This window comes from Penicillium cosmopolitanum, assembly GCF_028827165.1.
Source record: "Penicillium cosmopolitanum strain IBT 29677 chromosome Unknown utg000012l:1.0-3308103.0:1.0-3310761.0, whole genome shotgun sequence".
Classification (NCBI taxonomy): domain Eukaryota; kingdom Fungi; phylum Ascomycota; class Eurotiomycetes; order Eurotiales; family Aspergillaceae; genus Penicillium; species Penicillium cosmopolitanum.
Window position 1 is genome coordinate 2,120,290 of NW_026622682.1, and position 16,692 is coordinate 2,136,981.

At 48.3% G+C, this 16,692-nt stretch overlaps 7 protein-coding genes across 7 annotated transcripts; 3 read left to right on the top strand and 4 right to left on the bottom strand.

Moving 5' to 3' along the window:
- Positions 1 to 21: 21 nt before the first annotated feature.
- N7509_013536 (uncharacterized protein) lies at positions 22 to 1,055 on the top strand (the record flags this gene model as incomplete). Its single annotated transcript, XM_056638173.1, has 2 exons — positions 22 to 176; positions 644 to 1,055. The coding sequence occupies 2 exons, from the start codon at positions 22 to 24 to the stop codon at positions 1,053 to 1,055; spliced, it is 567 nt and encodes a 188-aa protein (XP_056481680.1).
- Positions 1,056 to 2,335: 1,280 nt separating this feature from the next.
- Positions 2,336 to 3,333, top strand: N7509_013537 (uncharacterized protein; the record flags this gene model as incomplete). Its single annotated transcript, XM_056638174.1, has 2 exons — positions 2,336 to 2,402; positions 2,486 to 3,333. 2 exons carry the CDS (start codon positions 2,336 to 2,338, stop codon positions 3,331 to 3,333), a joined length of 915 nt encoding a protein of 304 aa, XP_056481681.1.
- A 163-nt stretch (positions 3,334 to 3,496) lies between these two features.
- N7509_013538 (flavin-containing monooxygenase) lies at positions 3,497 to 5,479 on the bottom strand (the record flags this gene model as incomplete). The annotated part of the gene is made up of 2 exons (XM_056638175.1): positions 3,497 to 4,728; positions 4,831 to 5,479. 2 exons carry the CDS (start codon positions 5,477 to 5,479, stop codon positions 3,497 to 3,499), a joined length of 1,881 nt encoding a protein of 626 aa, XP_056481682.1.
- Positions 5,480 to 8,135: 2,656 nt separating this feature from the next.
- N7509_013539 (glycoside hydrolase family 47 protein) lies at positions 8,136 to 9,968 on the top strand (the record flags this gene model as incomplete). Its single annotated transcript, XM_056638176.1, has 1 exon — positions 8,136 to 9,968. One exon carries the CDS (start codon positions 8,136 to 8,138, stop codon positions 9,966 to 9,968), a length of 1,833 nt encoding a protein of 610 aa, XP_056481683.1.
- A 137-nt stretch (positions 9,969 to 10,105) lies between these two features.
- Positions 10,106 to 12,153, bottom strand: N7509_013540 (sugar porter family MFS transporter; the record flags this gene model as incomplete). Its single annotated transcript, XM_056638177.1, has 6 exons — positions 10,106 to 10,497; positions 10,571 to 10,806; positions 10,895 to 10,944; positions 11,028 to 11,388; positions 11,444 to 11,870; positions 11,934 to 12,153. 6 exons carry the CDS (start codon positions 12,151 to 12,153, stop codon positions 10,106 to 10,108), a joined length of 1,686 nt encoding a protein of 561 aa, XP_056481684.1.
- A 775-nt stretch (positions 12,154 to 12,928) lies between these two features.
- On the bottom strand, positions 12,929 to 14,506 carry N7509_013541 (cytochrome P450; the record flags this gene model as incomplete). Its single annotated transcript, XM_056638178.1, has 1 exon — positions 12,929 to 14,506. The coding sequence occupies one exon, from the start codon at positions 14,504 to 14,506 to the stop codon at positions 12,929 to 12,931; it is 1,578 nt and encodes a 525-aa protein (XP_056481685.1).
- Positions 14,507 to 14,966: 460 nt separating this feature from the next.
- On the bottom strand, positions 14,967 to 16,078 carry N7509_013542 (uncharacterized protein; the record flags this gene model as incomplete). The annotated part of the gene is made up of 2 exons (XM_056638179.1): positions 14,967 to 15,820; positions 15,877 to 16,078. The coding sequence occupies 2 exons, from the start codon at positions 16,076 to 16,078 to the stop codon at positions 14,967 to 14,969; spliced, it is 1,056 nt and encodes a 351-aa protein (XP_056481686.1).
- Between the last annotated feature and the right edge of the window lie 614 nt (positions 16,079 to 16,692).

A 16,692-nucleotide genomic window follows, 5' to 3' on the forward strand; every position in this document is an offset into this window, starting at 1 on the left:
TCCAAGCGAACACCTCTCCTGATGTTTATTCCCGGGCGCAATCATTGGCGATTCCATCCGACCAGCCTGGACGGCACTGGCAATGGCAGTGACAATGGAGGAATCCCATCGGATCGAATCGGATCGGATGTGGCTGGTCTGGCCGATCCGATCGAGCGTTGCATTTACATGAATCTGTATGAAATCTGAACGTCGATACTAAATGAATTTCCATAATCTTGATATTTTCTGCTCCGAGTCCTTTCCAATGGATTGAGTTGGTCTGGTTCCTGGATCTCCTGGGTGAACAGGATCGTTCCAGGGATTGTCGCTCCTTGGAACTGTGTCTGGGTCTGACAAACTTACCAACCTCCAGAAAGGCTGACCTTCAAGAGAAGCTGATCTTGGATATCTATATCTATCACATTCAACCCGTGGTTTCCACTGGGCGAGCTCTCCCGCTCCCGTGCACGCCAGAGTTTCGCCTTGGCGATTTCTAACCCATAGCACACAACTTCAATGGCATACACACTCACCACAGTATACAACACCATTCTAATCTCACATCCTCCGACTCACCATTCCAACACCTCCACCGGCTACGCACCAACCTAACAAACCAGATTCCGATCGCATTTACGTTAACCACCAGCAAAATCCACAGGCCAGTTTGGACAACCTCCTACGAATTTACTTCCTGCCGTGTTCCAGCCCAGACCTCGCGCCAGACTCCAGCTGATATCTCACCTCGGTGCCAGCTCTGCCAGGTCATACCAGTCAGCAACCTGGTATCAACGCTCTTTATCTTGCGCGAGCTGACCGTCCATGCGCCCGATAAACGGTCAGAATTCATTCACGAGTCGGTGATGGAGATGGCGGTGGTGCAGGGCGTTCTTCAAGTCTGGATGTGTATGCATAGTGCGACCGGGCGGGTGTGGATTGAGGATACGAGTCGAGTTAAGTCGAGTCGAACGAGTGGTTCATGGCCACCTCATTTCACGGTGGTGTGTTGTGGTATGCCATCCGGACCGACGAATTTCGATGCGCTGAGTGCGAGTGCGAGTGTGAGTGAGTGATGAGTGCGAGGCTGGGCGCTGATGGGCGATGGGCACTGGGCAATGGGCAATGGGCAATGGGCGATAGGCGTCCGATTTGAGTTTATCAACGTGGTCGCTCATTCCATGGAGTCGGTCTGCGCTGTTGGGGCTGATGGGGCTGGGCTGTGTTGGGAGATTAGCACCGACCGATGGAATGAAAGAAATCCCCTGAACCATCCGGATGGTAAGGCTGAAACGGGTGACCGAGATGGAAGAGACGGGTCGGATTTCGGAGACTCGAGAGTTAGTAGCTCGTAGCTCAACACCGCCTGCCACCTGACCTTGTGGAATACGGATACGCGGAGTCCGGGAAAAGTCGAGCGCCCGAGGCCGACTGGAGTGGTGTGTGAACTGGGGCAAATCTGCTTGGCATTGGAGTCAAATTTTGGTTAGTGTTCTGGTTCTGGTTATGATCGTGTTCGTGTTCATGGTATGTTTTGGTTCAGCGGGCCCTCTACTTCCATCCTTTGGCCCTTTGGCTCTTTGGCCCCGATGGCCTGAATGACTGGATTTTGAGGCTTTGATTGGGGGCGGTTGCAGCTGCGCCATGTTTGCCTCGGTAGATCAGCACGAGTCAGCAGGTTCGGCCAATCGCACTGCTTCTCCGCCCTACAAGGCGCAGTTTGTCACCTGTTCATTTTCTCATTTGTTCATTTTCACTTTGGTAACAGGGTAGTGCGAGGGGTGTGAGAGTGCGAGGGTGTGATAGTGTGAGGCGTGAAGAGTCGGTGACGTCGGGTCTGGGCTGGGCACTGTATTCAAGTGTATCCAAGTGTATCCAAGGGTACCAGGGTGTATCAAAGACGGTGACAGCCGCAAAGGATCCCCAATCTGGACTGTGGACTGTGGACTCTGGTCTTGGACTTGGACTGGAATCCTCCTCTCCGTGTCCGTCTCCGTGTTCGTCTCCGTCTGCTACCTGGTTTCCCCTCATCACCATGAAACCAATGGGTGTGGATGGACAAGATCAGGCAGGCGAATAATAACCAGTCATAATGATGGTTGACACTCCGGACTCAAACCTGGCAGGAGGAAAAGTGACTAGGGTGAGGGTCATGTTGGTGTCAGAGGGGGAACTCCACTTTGGCATGGTTCGTGCGGGAAAAAACCAATACGAGTACGGCCGTATGGAGTAACCAAAGTGCTGGATTGGTGTGCTAGAGCTGAGGCTAGAGAGCCTTATAACTCTCTTTCATCTTCCGGCATTTGGTCGATTTGCAATTTCGACTTCATGAATATCCTCCACGGTCGCCATCATCATGGTCTTCCAGCTACAACAGCCCAACATGAGTACTGCCTCCGTCTTCTATGAAAGCGACACCAACAGTGACGAACGGTATGGATCCTTTCACATTTACCTCCACAATTATTTAAATTTAAATAAACAACCCCAGCTAATAAGAATATAGCCCCTCGTCACCTCACACCGGCTTTGGTGGCAAGATTCAAGCCAGCTTCCAAACCGCTCGCCCTCCCCCCCAAATCTTCATTACGACTGGCCCCCAAACTACTTCTCCAAATCCAACAACTCGCCCCAAATCACCGCCCACAACCAGTCTTCGGAGTCTGGCAACCTCCTTTTCTAAAGTCCAAACTGACTCGCGACTTTGTCCATCGGCCAAAACTACGCACCGGCGATGTCTATGCAACCCTCGACGAACCTTTCATCATCAACTCCCACCTCCGCAAACAATCCACCAAATCCGACGACCCAGAGCACACCCCAACACGAGATATCACTGCAGCAATGTGCCAATCAACAAATCCAGATACCCCTTCTTCTTCATCAATCTACTTCCGCGACGCACAGTGCAGCTGGTCTGCCCGCGCCAGCATGGCAGGACCAAACCACGATATCCCCAGCTACCGATTTACTCTCCAAGATGAGAAGTCTTCAGAATCAGATTCGCAAATCGGTCGAATTATCCTACAATGGGAAAAGCGAGAACTACCTAAGAATTCAAATCAAAAGCAAAATCAAGGCGAATCCCAGAATACCGACCAGTTTGTCCTCATGCTCATCGATCGCCAGGCGCGACGGAAGAGTCGCATTGCCACGATGACCCCTGGTGGATTAGAGGTGTTTGTGCGAAAGAGTTCAATCCTTGAATCACTTCGAGTATGTTTCAATCTCACGAGTCCGTCTGCAACGGTCACTAGTGGGCGCGACCCGCATGAGGTTTTGGAGTCGTGGTTATACACTCACGTTCTTACTTTGGGGGTGTGGGTTGCGTCTCAGGAGGGATGGCTCGGTTGATATTACGTGAATAGGAATAAGAATAAGAATAAGAAAAAAATAAAAATAAAAATAAAAATAAGCAAGACAAATAAGATTTTAACTCATATCTAGTCGTAATAACCCGAAATTCCTTGTTCTCCCCTCCAGGCATCAATACCTTCGCGGAGGCTTCACTTCAACCTTAAATCAATCCCTCGATGGTTGCCTGGATCTGCAACGCCAGCAGTCGCGAATAGTACCGACAAAGCGCAAGGTTACCACCCATAAACCAGAATCCCGGATGGCCAGTACCCCGCCAAATAGCGCGCATCTCACCCTCCTCATCCCAGCCCCAAACATCACCGACCCGATCAGCGAGCTCATCGCCAAAGATCGCCCTCGCCTGCGTCCGCATATTCTGATACCCAGTGGCAAAAACAATCTCATCAGCCTGTAACTCCGACCCATCCCCAAACCGAAGCCCATTAGGCAACACCTCGCTGATCTCCTGTCCGTGCTTAACCTTAACCTTGCCATCGACGATCAACTGGCTCGCCCCAACATCAATATAATACCCCCCGCCACGCTGGAGATACTTCACCAATAACCCCGCATCCATGGGTCCCCGATCAACCTTGAACCCAGCTTTCTCCAGACCTTCGATAGTCTTCGCATCATTCGCGTTCATCGCTTGCGTAACCTTGCTCTGCTGTAACTTGAATAGTGGCGGCGGGATACTCCACAGGTAAAGATCCGCGTCTTCAGTCGGTGGTCCACCTTCTTCATAAAGACCCTTCAAGCCAATATTCACAATCGAATCAGATGAAACAACACACGTAGAACTCCGCTGAACCATCGTAACCTCATACCCCTTCTCGCAATAATCTTGAACAATATCATGCGCACTATTACAAGCACCCACAACAATAGCCTTCTTCCCCACAACTCCATCCCTCGCACCAGGCCAGTCAGAACTATGACAAATCCGATCGCCCCTAAACCCATCAAAACCCTTAAAATCAGGCAAATTCTTCTCCCCAGAGTGACCAGTCGCTTGAACAACATGACCCGGGTGTAGCGTCCTCCTCTCAACAGACCCATCACCCTTCGTCCGCTCAACAATAACAGTCCATAATTTCTTCCCCTCGTCCCAGGAAGAAGACTTTACCTGAGCGCGCGTCCAGACATTAAGTTCCAAAAGCTTAACGTACGATTCAAAGAATTCGGCTAATTTATCCTTCGGCGTGAATATCGGCCAGTGCGCTGGGAAGGGTAGGTAGGGCATGTGGTCGAACCAGACTGGGTCGTGGAGGACGAGTTGGTGGTATCTGTTTCGCCAACTGTCACCGATTGAGTCCTCGCGATCGATGACTAGGGTGTCGATGCCGAGCATCTTTAGTCGGGCGGTTATTGTTAGGCCGGCTTGGCCGGCTCCTGGATGGTGTCAGTATCAGTACTGCACTGCCTTTGCCCGCAGGGGGGGGGTTTCTGGAAATACTACTAGTAGTGGTAGCAGGGGTAGAACCATAAACATACCAACAACAAGAACATCCGGATCCGAAGAAAGATACTCGCTCTCCTCAGCCCGTCGATCAGCCCAATTCTTCCGTCCCTTCAACTCGCCATGCTTAACACCCTCCGACCTCCCCTTCGCTTCCCCTTTGCCACTGATTTCAACCAAGGACGTGAAAATCGTAAAAATCTTCCATTCACCACTACCCTCTTCCTCCGCAAGCCGAATCACACCATGGCCAGCTCCATTCGCGGACGAAACTTTGATGAAGAATTCAATTCCGTGGACTTCGCCGAAGGCATCGATGGGTCCGGTGTGTGGTGCTTTTAGTGGGGAGGAGGTGTCGATTTCGAGTTTTAGCGTAGATCCAGGTCCAGATCCCGACTTAGCTTTGTCGGCGTATTCGGTTATCTTTTTGGAGCCGTGGATGGTGCGGAAATCCCATGATAGGACGAGGTGGTCGCGCCAGTAGCTGTTTTCCAGGAAGAGGGTTTGTAGGGCAGTGGTTGGGGTAGTGTTGAGGGCTTTGTTTAGGGCTGTTGTTATTCTTTCTGCGATGGGGGTGGGGTCGGTTGGTGTTTTGGTGTTGGTTGAGGGGAATTTTCCGAGGGGGATGTTGTGGGAGCCTGGCTCGGGGCGTTCGTGGGAGGGGATTGTTGTGGTAGTTGTCATTTTTGCTAGAATTTGGGATGGGGATGGTGATGGTGAAGATGAGGTGGGGAAATATTGGGAGGGGGGTTGAAATTGAATTGGAGGGGGGTTCTTAAATATTGGGACGAGTAGCCCTGGACCACGAATGCCCCTCTGTGCTGTGGTACTAATGAACAGAGCTGAGTTGTCGAGGAAGATCGATTCGATTCGATCTGCTCGTTTCTATGTACCTGACTGGAGCAGAACCCCGCACTAATCTGAGGTACAGCAGCCACCCTGCGTTGGGATTGCTCAAGTTTGCGCGGTTGGTGGTGGGTAGCTCTGGTTTCTTATTTTATTTAAATTAGGGCCTGTTTAAACTTTACTTCTAATTAATCTGCGGATTTAGAATACGTTCCTGGTCAGCTAGCTCCAACCTACATCGTTCTGGGAAAGTGAAGTTTGTCAGGGCTGTCCAGCTGGTGGGGAACGGCCCGTCTGCGGGTTAATTGCCGGTGGCGATGCATTTGCCTACTCGGGTAAAGGGTAGGTACTGCCAGTGCCAGGTGCATCCATAGATGCAATGCTTGCTATTAATTGAAATCTTGGAATGTACTACTAGTAGTCCTAGTGCAATAATTCCTACTGGCAGGTGGTGGCTAGTTCAAGTTTCAAGTTCAGCGTTGATATATATTTTGTAAAAGCATCATGTTACATAGTAGTACCACCTTTCACCTCAGCAGGTCATATATTTCCAACACTCTAATTTCTTGAAAAACTCAAACACCTCCTAGTTCAGGCGCAAATATACTACCCGAAATCCACATCTAGAGCATTCAATAACTTGGAATGGTGTGGCTGCCCTGATATTGCAGTAGTGAAGCTATTTTTCTTGTTCATGACCTTGGAACTTGTTAAATGTCGTATGTAGCCATAATTCCCCACCTCTTACATCAACTAGCATCATTGGTCTAGTGGTAGAATTCGTCGTTGCCATCGACGAGGCCCGTGTTCGATTCACGGATGATGCATTCTTTTTTGTATTTCCTTTTTCCTCCTCTAGACGATTCAAGTGGACCAGTGAGGCTTTCCTTTTTGCTTAAGAGCAGTGAGTGACATACAATCTACCATGGCATTCGTCATTTGCGAATGCAAAAATTCCCCTTCTTCTGTTGCCGCGGCCTCGGGGGCTTTGTGATTTACGCCAATTGCGCGGTTGCGTTGAGCGCTGCTCTCCTTCAAGGCCAATACTATTTCTTTCGCCTCCCAATGGCATTACGTTGCACTTCTTGTCCACGGACCTGGGCCTTTGGCCTGAGAAAATGATGGCTCTCGCAATTATCTGCGGTCGCAAACTACCCCGCGGAATGGGAATCGAGATAACCCGTATGATCCTCAAACGGCATTGAGATTGACTGCTAGATCAGAGTTCGGTTGATTAACATTGGCCTTCGTCTACGCGTCCTGTCTCCAGAACTATTTATTTCATAGGGATTTTCATTGCGGTCTGCCTGCACTCATACCTGGGATGTCTACCAGCAACTGATCCGCCTGCCAGTCATCAACGGGTATTTTATTCCGATCATGTACTCCTTTGTTATGTATTATGAAAAAGAGTATATTTCACAACAGCGTCGTAGGTCTAGTAATTAGGATTTAGTAATAAATTTTTACCTCTCTGGGGATAAATATTTATGAAAAAAAGCATCTAGAAATACTGGAAAAATGAAACAATACAGCAAAATTCTTCTGAAGACAAAAAGTAATCAGCCAGAAGGCTGAAGTCGAATGCATCGGGCGGGAATCGAACCCACAGCAATCGCTTGGAAGGCGATTATGTTACCACTACACCACCGAAGCTGTTCTTGTGTATTTGCACAGTGTCAGGTTATATGATATGCGACCGGAAGAAACAAGAGGAGCTAACGCACCCACCTTTTCTATGAATACGCAGATGAGAGCTATGTTCCATTCATGAATGATGTATTTTACTGACCAGAGGTACCCAATGGAATGGATGGATGCATAGAATAAGACTATCTGGGAGGCTCAGACTATCTACAAGGGGGGTGCGGAGACTCAGCACTGAAGGCCGCAGCACTTTTTTTTTGGTATTTTGCCGCGTTTCAGATCGCCCTATTGTGCTTCCCTCCCTCCAGCCCGCATTACTCTGTCTGTTGATCCGCAGTGTGCAAAGGAAAGGGAGCAAGGCGTCTCACTACACACCAGAAACAAGGCCCTGCAGATTGCAGACCCTGATTTTTCACACCCTTCTTCTCCTTCCACTATTCTGCAATTTCTACGAAATAACTTGGATTTACAGCAACCGATTTACAGATAATACTACACTACACCCCTTCATCCTATACAGCCAAGATCTCAATTCACCTGAGTCTAGACCAAGTCCATTCAAGCCCCTAATGCCCCGCGTCGTCAGCTTCGGCCGGAGCTCCCGCCGCAACGACGCGTTTGCTAACCACCCAGCGAACCAGATCTCTCCATTTAATTTGAATAAATTAATCCCGCTAGATACAGACTTGGCAGGGTCGCTCGTATAGTTTATTTTTCCCCTCCGCCCTCGCGTAAGGTTTCTCCCTGTTTCGCTCGCAATCGTATCGCCGGGCAATGCCAGCGCCAAAAGTCGAAAATGCCGGCGCCGAACCTGGTTATCTGACGCTCGCATTAACTTGTTCCTAACATGAGTTGGTCCAGGCGCCAGGCGCTGGCCTGTTTCCTGGCGGCTTGCCTCTTTCTCCTATTATATCGGTCTACTCGCTCATGGAACAAGGTCGATCCTTTACTTACTTCCTCGCCGACCACTCTCAACTCCCCAGTAGAACCAGAACATACTTCAAATAAGGGTGGTGTCAGCGGCTCCTTCTGGCGAAAAGTGCCTGCTCGCTTCCCTGCCGTGTCTACCGCATCGCTACCTCAAGATAATCCAGCAAACCTTCGTCATATTCAACTTCCAACCTCAAAGCTCTCTCGCTTGACGCTTTGGTACCAGTTAGATCGACAATCGGCCGTTGAGGACGCATTCAAAAGATCATGGACTTCGTACAAATCCAGGGCATGGCTGGCAGATGAGTTGGCACCAATGAGCGGTTTACCCTGTAACGGCTTGGGTGGATGGGCCACTACATTGATCGACAACTTGGATACACTATGGGTGATGGGAATGCGAGAAGATTTCGACCAAGCTGTTGCTGCCGTGGCGAACATCAACTTTGAAGATACCCTGTCACCCGAGATAAACACCCACGAGGTCAATATTCGCATCCTTGGGGGCCTATTGTCCGCGTACGACTTGAGTGGCGATCCAATACTATTGCAAAAATCAATTGAGGTCGGCGACATGCTCTATACCATCTTTGATACTCCCAATAGAATGCCGATCATTCATTGGGATTTGCACAAGGCTGCGCGTCAGGAAGAGCAACAGGCCGAAGAAATGGTGTCGGCTTCGGAGCTTGGGTCTTTTATTCTGGAATTCACTCGACTCTCGCAGATCACGCGCGATCCAAAATACTTTGATGCGGCACAAAATGTGATGACAAAATTTGAGCAACGACAAGATCAAACGAGACTACCGGGCATGTGGCCCGTCACTCTGAATGCCCGAACGGAGAATTTCGGCGGCGACTTCTACACCATGGGCGCCGAGGTCGATTCTTTCTACAAGACTTTACCAAAGGCCCATATACTGCTGGGAGGACATGTACCAATGTACCGATCTATGTACGAGAGATTCACACGCACCGCAGCAAGCCACAGCCTCTTCCGACCACTTAATGCAGAGGGCAAGGATATCCTACTCCCTGGCTCGGTGCGAGTAACGACAACCCAAAACGAGAAACAGCGAACAAAACTCGAAGGTCAAGTTAATTATCGCGGATGTTTTGCCGGCGGACTATTCGCAATGGGCGGACAACTCTTCAACATCCCAGCCCACCGACAAATAGCAAATAAGCTAGTTGACGGCTGTATCTGGGCCCACGAGATCATGCCGATGGGCATCATGCCTGAACGTCTTGACATCATACCTTGCGCATCACAATGGAAATGTCCCTGGAATAAGTGGTTCTGGAGACAGGAGGTGTGGAAGAAGGCGAATAATCAGCGCGAACCTGATCAATCAGTTAATGTTGATGCCTTTATTAAGGATCATAGTCTACCTGAAGGGGCCATTTCTATCCCCGATACGCGGTATAATTTGCGACCGGAGATGATCGAGAGTATGCTAATTTTGCATCGCGTTACTGCTCGTGAGGATCTTTTGGATGTTGCGTGGGAAATGTTTCTGAGTGTTCAGAATGCCACCGGCGTTGAGAAGGGTGATGCGGCCGTTGTTGATGTGACTGCAGAAGGTGCTCATATCCATATCGACTCGATGGAGAGTTATTGGATGTCTCGGACGTTAAAATACTTTTATCTTATGTTCAGCTCGCCGGATTTGTTGAGTATGAACGATTATGTGTTTACTTCAGGAGGGCATCCACTCAAGATCCCGAAGCATGTGGAGGTAGACTGATACTTCGAATTTATCGCTCCCCTTTTATCTTGAACCTATTTGTATGATACTTTATACAGATTATAAGCTTAGCAATAATCAAGGCGCATATCAAAACTTAGAGCTGGAAATGCAATTTGTAAATTCTAAACAAGACTTCACACACGGGCGTGAACACGAGCGTGAACACGAGCGCTTGTCTCTTCCCAGATGTCCCGATCAATACGAGCACGAAGCTCCTGCTCATCTGTCGCAAGGTTATCCCCAAATACCGAAGCAACCTGCTCCAAAGATCTATTAGAAGTCTCCGGCACAAAGAGGAAAGAGAATATAGCAGCCCCAGCAGAGAAAAGCCCAAAAAATAAAAAAGTGCCCCAGCCAATAGAAACAAGCATCTGCGGAACAATCGTCCCAATAATGAAATTAGCCAGCCAATTTACCGCCGTAGCGAGACCGACACCTTTGGCTCGTCGGGAACTCGGAAAGATCTCGGCTGGCAGAACCCATCCAAGGGGCCCGTAGGAGGCAGCGTAGGCGAATACGTAAATATCTGGGATATTTTTAGTTCAAGGAGACTAGGAACTTGAGTGAATAGTGAAAAATGGGAGGAGGAAAAAACATACAGACTAATGCCACTCCAAACCAGCCAACACCAAGGTGGGTGGCCCAGCTGGAACTAAATTTTCTCATAATACCAGCCATTATCATATGCGGAATAGCCATTGCAATTCCACCAAAGATGGCAAGTCTTCTCCTGCCGAGTTGGTCCATGTAGAGAATTATTGGGACGCCACCGACGAATTGAACAATGTTAATCATCCCAGAGAGGATTAGGGACATTTCGTAATCCTGTCCTAGACTATTTGCACAGGTTAGCTTGATAAATTTCGGAAAGTAGATTATTCTTCGCGAATGGAGAATAATTAGAAAGATATAAGCCTCTTTACCTGCTGAAGAATGTTGGCGCGTAATATACGAAGGCATTGATACCCGAGAACTATTAAACTCATCATTAGAATCAAGCTCTCTCATTTTGTTTCCCCTATTTTTGAAAGGCTGTTGAAAATGCGAAGAACATACTTGCTGAAAGAAAGGAATAGCCATGGCGACGAAGGTTCTCCTAATGTATCTCGGACGAAATAGGTCAAGCCATTGTTTTACCTCCATCATCGCAACGCCCGTGTTTGGATGTTCCTTCGCTAGGATTTGTTTCTGGAATCGATCTTCCGCAAGGATTCCTCTCCACTCCAACTGCACAGTCCCATCAGTTGCAGGGAGGCGTCGAAGCTTTGCGAGGCATTCTAGACTCTCTTCATTTCGGTCGGCGAGAGCGAGCCACCGCGGCGAAAAGGGGAAGAAGTGGATTCCACTGCCCACCATCAAGGCTGGAAGAATTTGTAGGAGAAACGGCAATCGGAATGCCCAGTCGCCACTCATTGCTCTATAATCAATCACTTAGCATTGTAAAATTCCAGACTTAAGATGGGGTAACGCACCTAGTCCCGTAAGTAATCCAGTACGCGACAATCGCCCCGATGACAATACTGATGGCTTCTAGTACCATCAATGAGCCGCGCAGATTTGGTGGTGCAATTTCGGAAATATACAATGGCGCACCCATGGCCAGTGTTCCAACTCCGATGCCTCCAATGAAGCGTCCAGCAACAAGGGTGTCGTAATTTTGCGAGGCGGTTTGGATAATGGCTCCGACGCAGAAGAATCCCGTCGCAACACTGATTCCCCATTTTCGGGAGATCTTATCCGCAATATATGGGAAAAATAGACATCCAATGAAAGCCCCAAGCTCCAACATGCCTGTCAAAAAGCCGGTGTTGAATCCATAGTTTGGAGCACTCTTATCAACTTCGGGGTATTGGTCCACGAATTGTGGCATGACCAAGATCAAAGAAATCACACCTTGGTCTGTGAGTGCATACTAGTATTAGCGACATGTGTTTGAGGACCTTGAATTATGAGATATCTAACCATAGCCGAAGGAGAACCCTCCAAAGGAGGCAAGAAGGGCTGTGCCGCAGACATATGGCGAATTGAGGATTCCTTTGATGCCACTGCTGTCGTAGGAGATCTCGATATCCGCAAATTCAGGTGTTTCATCCTTGGAATGCTCATCATGAGCAAATGATTCTAGCTTATCAACATCAGGTTTGTGAGCACTCGGTGCCGACTCAGCGTTTGTTTCGGCCATGTCGTCGAGGGAAGGTGAATCAATCTAGAGCAAGAAGGGTGGATCACAAATAGAGACCAGGACATTCAACGGCTATTAAATACTAGCTGGACATGATACATGAATGATCCCTAGAACCCCTTCCAAGTACTATTTGAGATATTTTCCCGGGGAGGAAATAGCTTGGCTTGAGATTTACCCCGTGGGGATGCGGAAATGTTGGCCCGTTTAGTCGAAGTGGAGCCCTACCATGCGCAAGAAGAAAATGATCTGCCAAATTTCCGCTGCTGATTATAACTGGGAGCCTGATGATTGGCAGAGAAAAATAAGACATGAATTCTCACGATAGCTCATCCAGCGGAACACTGGAAGAGTTGTTTTACCCCGCGTTTCCCTCGGCCTCATTCACCACGATGACAGATCGCCCCCGCCATGTACGCCCCCTCTGCGTCACCGCCGACAGTGAAACCAACACCATTTTGTCTGGGTAACACCGACCGCGCAATGGCGGAATAATATAGGGTAGTAATTTGCATTTACTGAAAAGAATATATTCTGCGTGAAGGTTTCAACAGCATGTTGGGGCTTGAGGGCAAATATTAGAGGAGGAGAAAGGTTTCAATTAGTTGATACTAGCACTGTTCTTCTTAGATCATAGGAAGTTGCGTGATTTGAAGTATAGTTATGATATTGATTGCAATTGATATGATATTTTTGTTGCCTGCAAAAAGAAGATACAGCAGGGATACAGTCCGAACTTTCACAAAAAAACAGCTCATTTGGTCGAAGCAGACAACTAGTAAATGCCCGTGGCATCGACGGGAATCTCTCTCCGCCACATCTTCATGGGCATTTCACCCATCAAAAGATTGAAAGCTTCAAATCGCTGGAGCTTCCAATCTGGACTTGGCAGGGCAAACTCATAGCGATGAACCAGTGAAGCCAGCACGACAGTCTGTTCCAAATACGAAATATTCCGTCCAATGCATCCTCTCGCGCCTGTAGAGAACGGAATGAAATATGGCTCCATTCTTTTTCGTTCTTCAATATCCATCCACCGGTGCGGTTGGTATTCATCTGGCTTTGGAAACACGGTGGGATCATGATGCGCCGTGTAGATAGTCATTGAAACACTTGTATTTCCGGGAATCCATTCACCTAAAATCCTGGCGCCTTCTGGCGGAGTTCTGCGTGGTAGACCTGCAGATGTAGGTGGGATTATGCGCATTGCTTCATCCAGACACGCGCGTAAGAAAGGTAGGTTCTTGACTGTGTCGTAAGGTGCGACAATGTCTTCTGCCTGGAGCACGCTATCAACTTCCTCGCGAAGTGTTGCTAAGTGGTCGGGATGGCGAATGAGCAATTCCAGTATTTGAGTAAGTGCGATTGCTGTTGTATCTGCGCCAGCGTCGAGGATGGCAGCTAGCTCTCCCACAACTTCGCCCCACTCTAAGTTTTGAGGCTGACCATTTTTGTCATCCATGAGGGCAGTAAAGAAGTCATCCAGCTTTTCTCCATTGTTGTATCGGTCGAGCCTGGTTACAGCTTGATGGTAGATGACGTCCTTGAATGGCGCAGCCTCTTTCCAGGCCTTTCTCCACCTAGGAAATAGCTTCGAAAGCCGAACAAAAAGTCTGAAATTTTTATAGTCCCACACAAAGTGAGACGTGGCGTAGGCAGACGTATTTTGAGACTTGCGGTACTGGGCTTCGTATGTAGTGCCATCCCGCCTTTGTGCCGTAACATGATCATTGCCTTGCTCTAGAAGACCCAATGTCGACGAAAGGGCAATGTTATTGATCGCTTCGATCGTGAATAGGTTGGCCCATTTATTGAAATCAACCGTCAGGTCGGATGTTTCTGGGTTGGCACCAGAAGACAAAGGTTTAGTGCAGAGTTTGTCAAAAGCGGCGCACAGACGCTCTGTAGTTCGCGCAACCTTGAAGTCCCATCGCTCAAGATTCTTTATGGCAAATGCAGCTGACAGTCTTTTTCTTTTCGCAGCATGACTGGGCTTATCAATGACATCAAATAAATGTGGATGGGCGTCTGCAGTGATGGCATATTTTAAATCTTTCACGCAGGTTGTGGAGTGACCGTAGATATCTCTTATGGCTTGGATACCTCCGAAGGAAAGGTTGTTGGGGCCAATTCTCAGAATAGGAGACTTCTCGTGATGTTTTGTGAGATTGCGCGACCGAAAGCCAAGTGCACTCAAATAGCAGTATGGAATGTCGGTGAGTCCAGCGAGCAAAGTATAATTTGGGTACTTGCGAAATCCTTTTTGGTCACGGAAGTATTGTAAAACGGGCCATACCATCCAAAAAAAGACGATGTAAAAGCCCACAGCATTGAAGACGATAGTCGACAACATGATGCAGGTGAGCAAATAGAGATGAAAAAGAATAAAACAAATAACTGGGGAGTCGCATTCTGTGTACTTATAATGAACAAGTTGATTTAAGTAATCTGCTCCTCGTCATATCATTTGTGTAGATAGTTCCAAGGCTCTGAGTAGTCCGATATGTGAGCGGAATTTCGTGCCATTGAAGCATATGCCGCTCCCGTGTCACCAAATGAGGAAAATTTCCTTTTTAGCTTCCGCGCACCGAAACTATCAGCCCAGCTGTGGCAAATGGCTGTTCTTATGGGCGTTCCCGCCATTAGATGTGGGGTATGCGTGCGGAAATTTTGGCCCGATCGGGATCAGCCAACCAAGAATATTTTGATATATGCCTGCGCGTAACGTTTACGAGGATGAGCATTGCAAGGAAGTGAAGTGATACTGATTACAGATAATTCTTTTAAGGTTTAAATAATCATCATGAATCATTTCATGGTTGGAGTCTTGTTTGCCATGCTTCTCTGAGAGCGGCAGACGTAGCAGACGTCGGCCAAGCATGATGGAACTCCAAATCCGCCAGAAAATCAAGGACAGCTCCCTGCTCTCCCGGGTCCGTCAAATACTCACCACAAACTGAAATTCCAACAGCAGCATCAACAAACACCACTGGGCATTGCGGGTTCGATAACGCCAAACCAACAAGTCGGCGGACGATAGATCTAAGCTCCTCTTCCAACGCCATATTTGTAGAACGAGCAGCCAACCCAAGCCGGGAAAGCTTCGGATCCGATACTGCAAGCAGAATGCGAGATAGCTCTATGTGCTGCGCCCCAACAACCTGGCATGGGTTTTGATGCCAGATAGCAGGAAAGAATTTTCCAGAGGAAGGATCTGCCTTTTTGAAATACAGAGGCTTGAAATCAATCGGCTTATGGGCTTCCCACATTATGTCAAAGGCCTTTAATTCTGCCCATCGTTTTGCCCTCATTGCCGGTGATAATGACTTTCCTTCACCGAAACAGAATTTGAGGAGGTCGGCGCACCATACAAGGATCCTGTTGGTCCAGATAAAGTCATTCGCGGAGTCAAATACCGTATAATCATTTGAGGTACAGACTGGGAGGCGGAAGGTTCGTTGGTTGAGGAAACCACTCCAGATTTCTTGCCGCATCGCAATGAGGAAAGCAGAGTGGCGCAGGGAGGCCGAAGGCATGGAATGCAGATGGAGGTCTCTGGATGGACCTTGGATGGTATTGTAGGAGTAGAATGAGTCGTTATGCTGATTGTGGACAATGAACTGAACAGTATTCAGGTAAGCCTCGGAGTCGATACCAATTGATGGCGCTAAAATACTAGAATCAGAATCGGTATTGTAATGAAATGCAAGAGATATTGCCCACCGTCAATTTGCTCGTAGAAACGTAGAATAGTTGCTGCAGTGATGATATCCTCGTTATACTGCTCGTTGGGGTCTTTAGATAGTTCCAAAAGGTGCGAAATACAAATATCATGATATCGGACAGCGGTGTCCATGCTGAGACCAGGAAGCTTGACGCCTGACACTTCTGCAACTCCAGTATTCGAGGTCCCACGACAGGCCATAATCCGCGTTAGATGGCCAGCAGATGCAGTGAGAATGGCATATCGAAGAACAGGGCAAAAAAGCGCTCGTTGTGGAACCATCAATTCGAAATGTCGATCCCTGTCACATGTGTCAAACTGGTGGACAGTGAAAGATCAGTAAGCGTGACGACCAAGAGAGATTCCGAGATACCGGTTTATAGGACGTTTGTAACTTACCCAATGGGAAAGGTTCTGAGTAAAATATCTCAACAAACATGCCTCTTCAAGAGTCGCATAAGATCCATCCGCCGGGCCATCAGAGAGCCCCTTCAGTGGCCCAATTGGATACCTGTCTCGCGATTGTGGGAATGGAGAATCGAGAAATAATTGGGATTGAACCTGGTGTGCGTGCGATATTGGTGAAAATGGAGAAAACTGTGGTAATGAGTTTGCTCTCTCAAATCGATAAATAGATCCAGGATCAGAAAGGCTGCGTGTAGTCGTCTCTGCTTGGGATTCGAGATCGAGATCGCTTTGAGATCGCCTTGAAATGTCCGCAAAATCAACAGGCGGTATTTCTTCCAAATCTTTCGTCAGAACTGTTTCTTCGGCTATGCTAGGAGCTTCCTGTCTAGTCTCAATCGGTTCCTTGG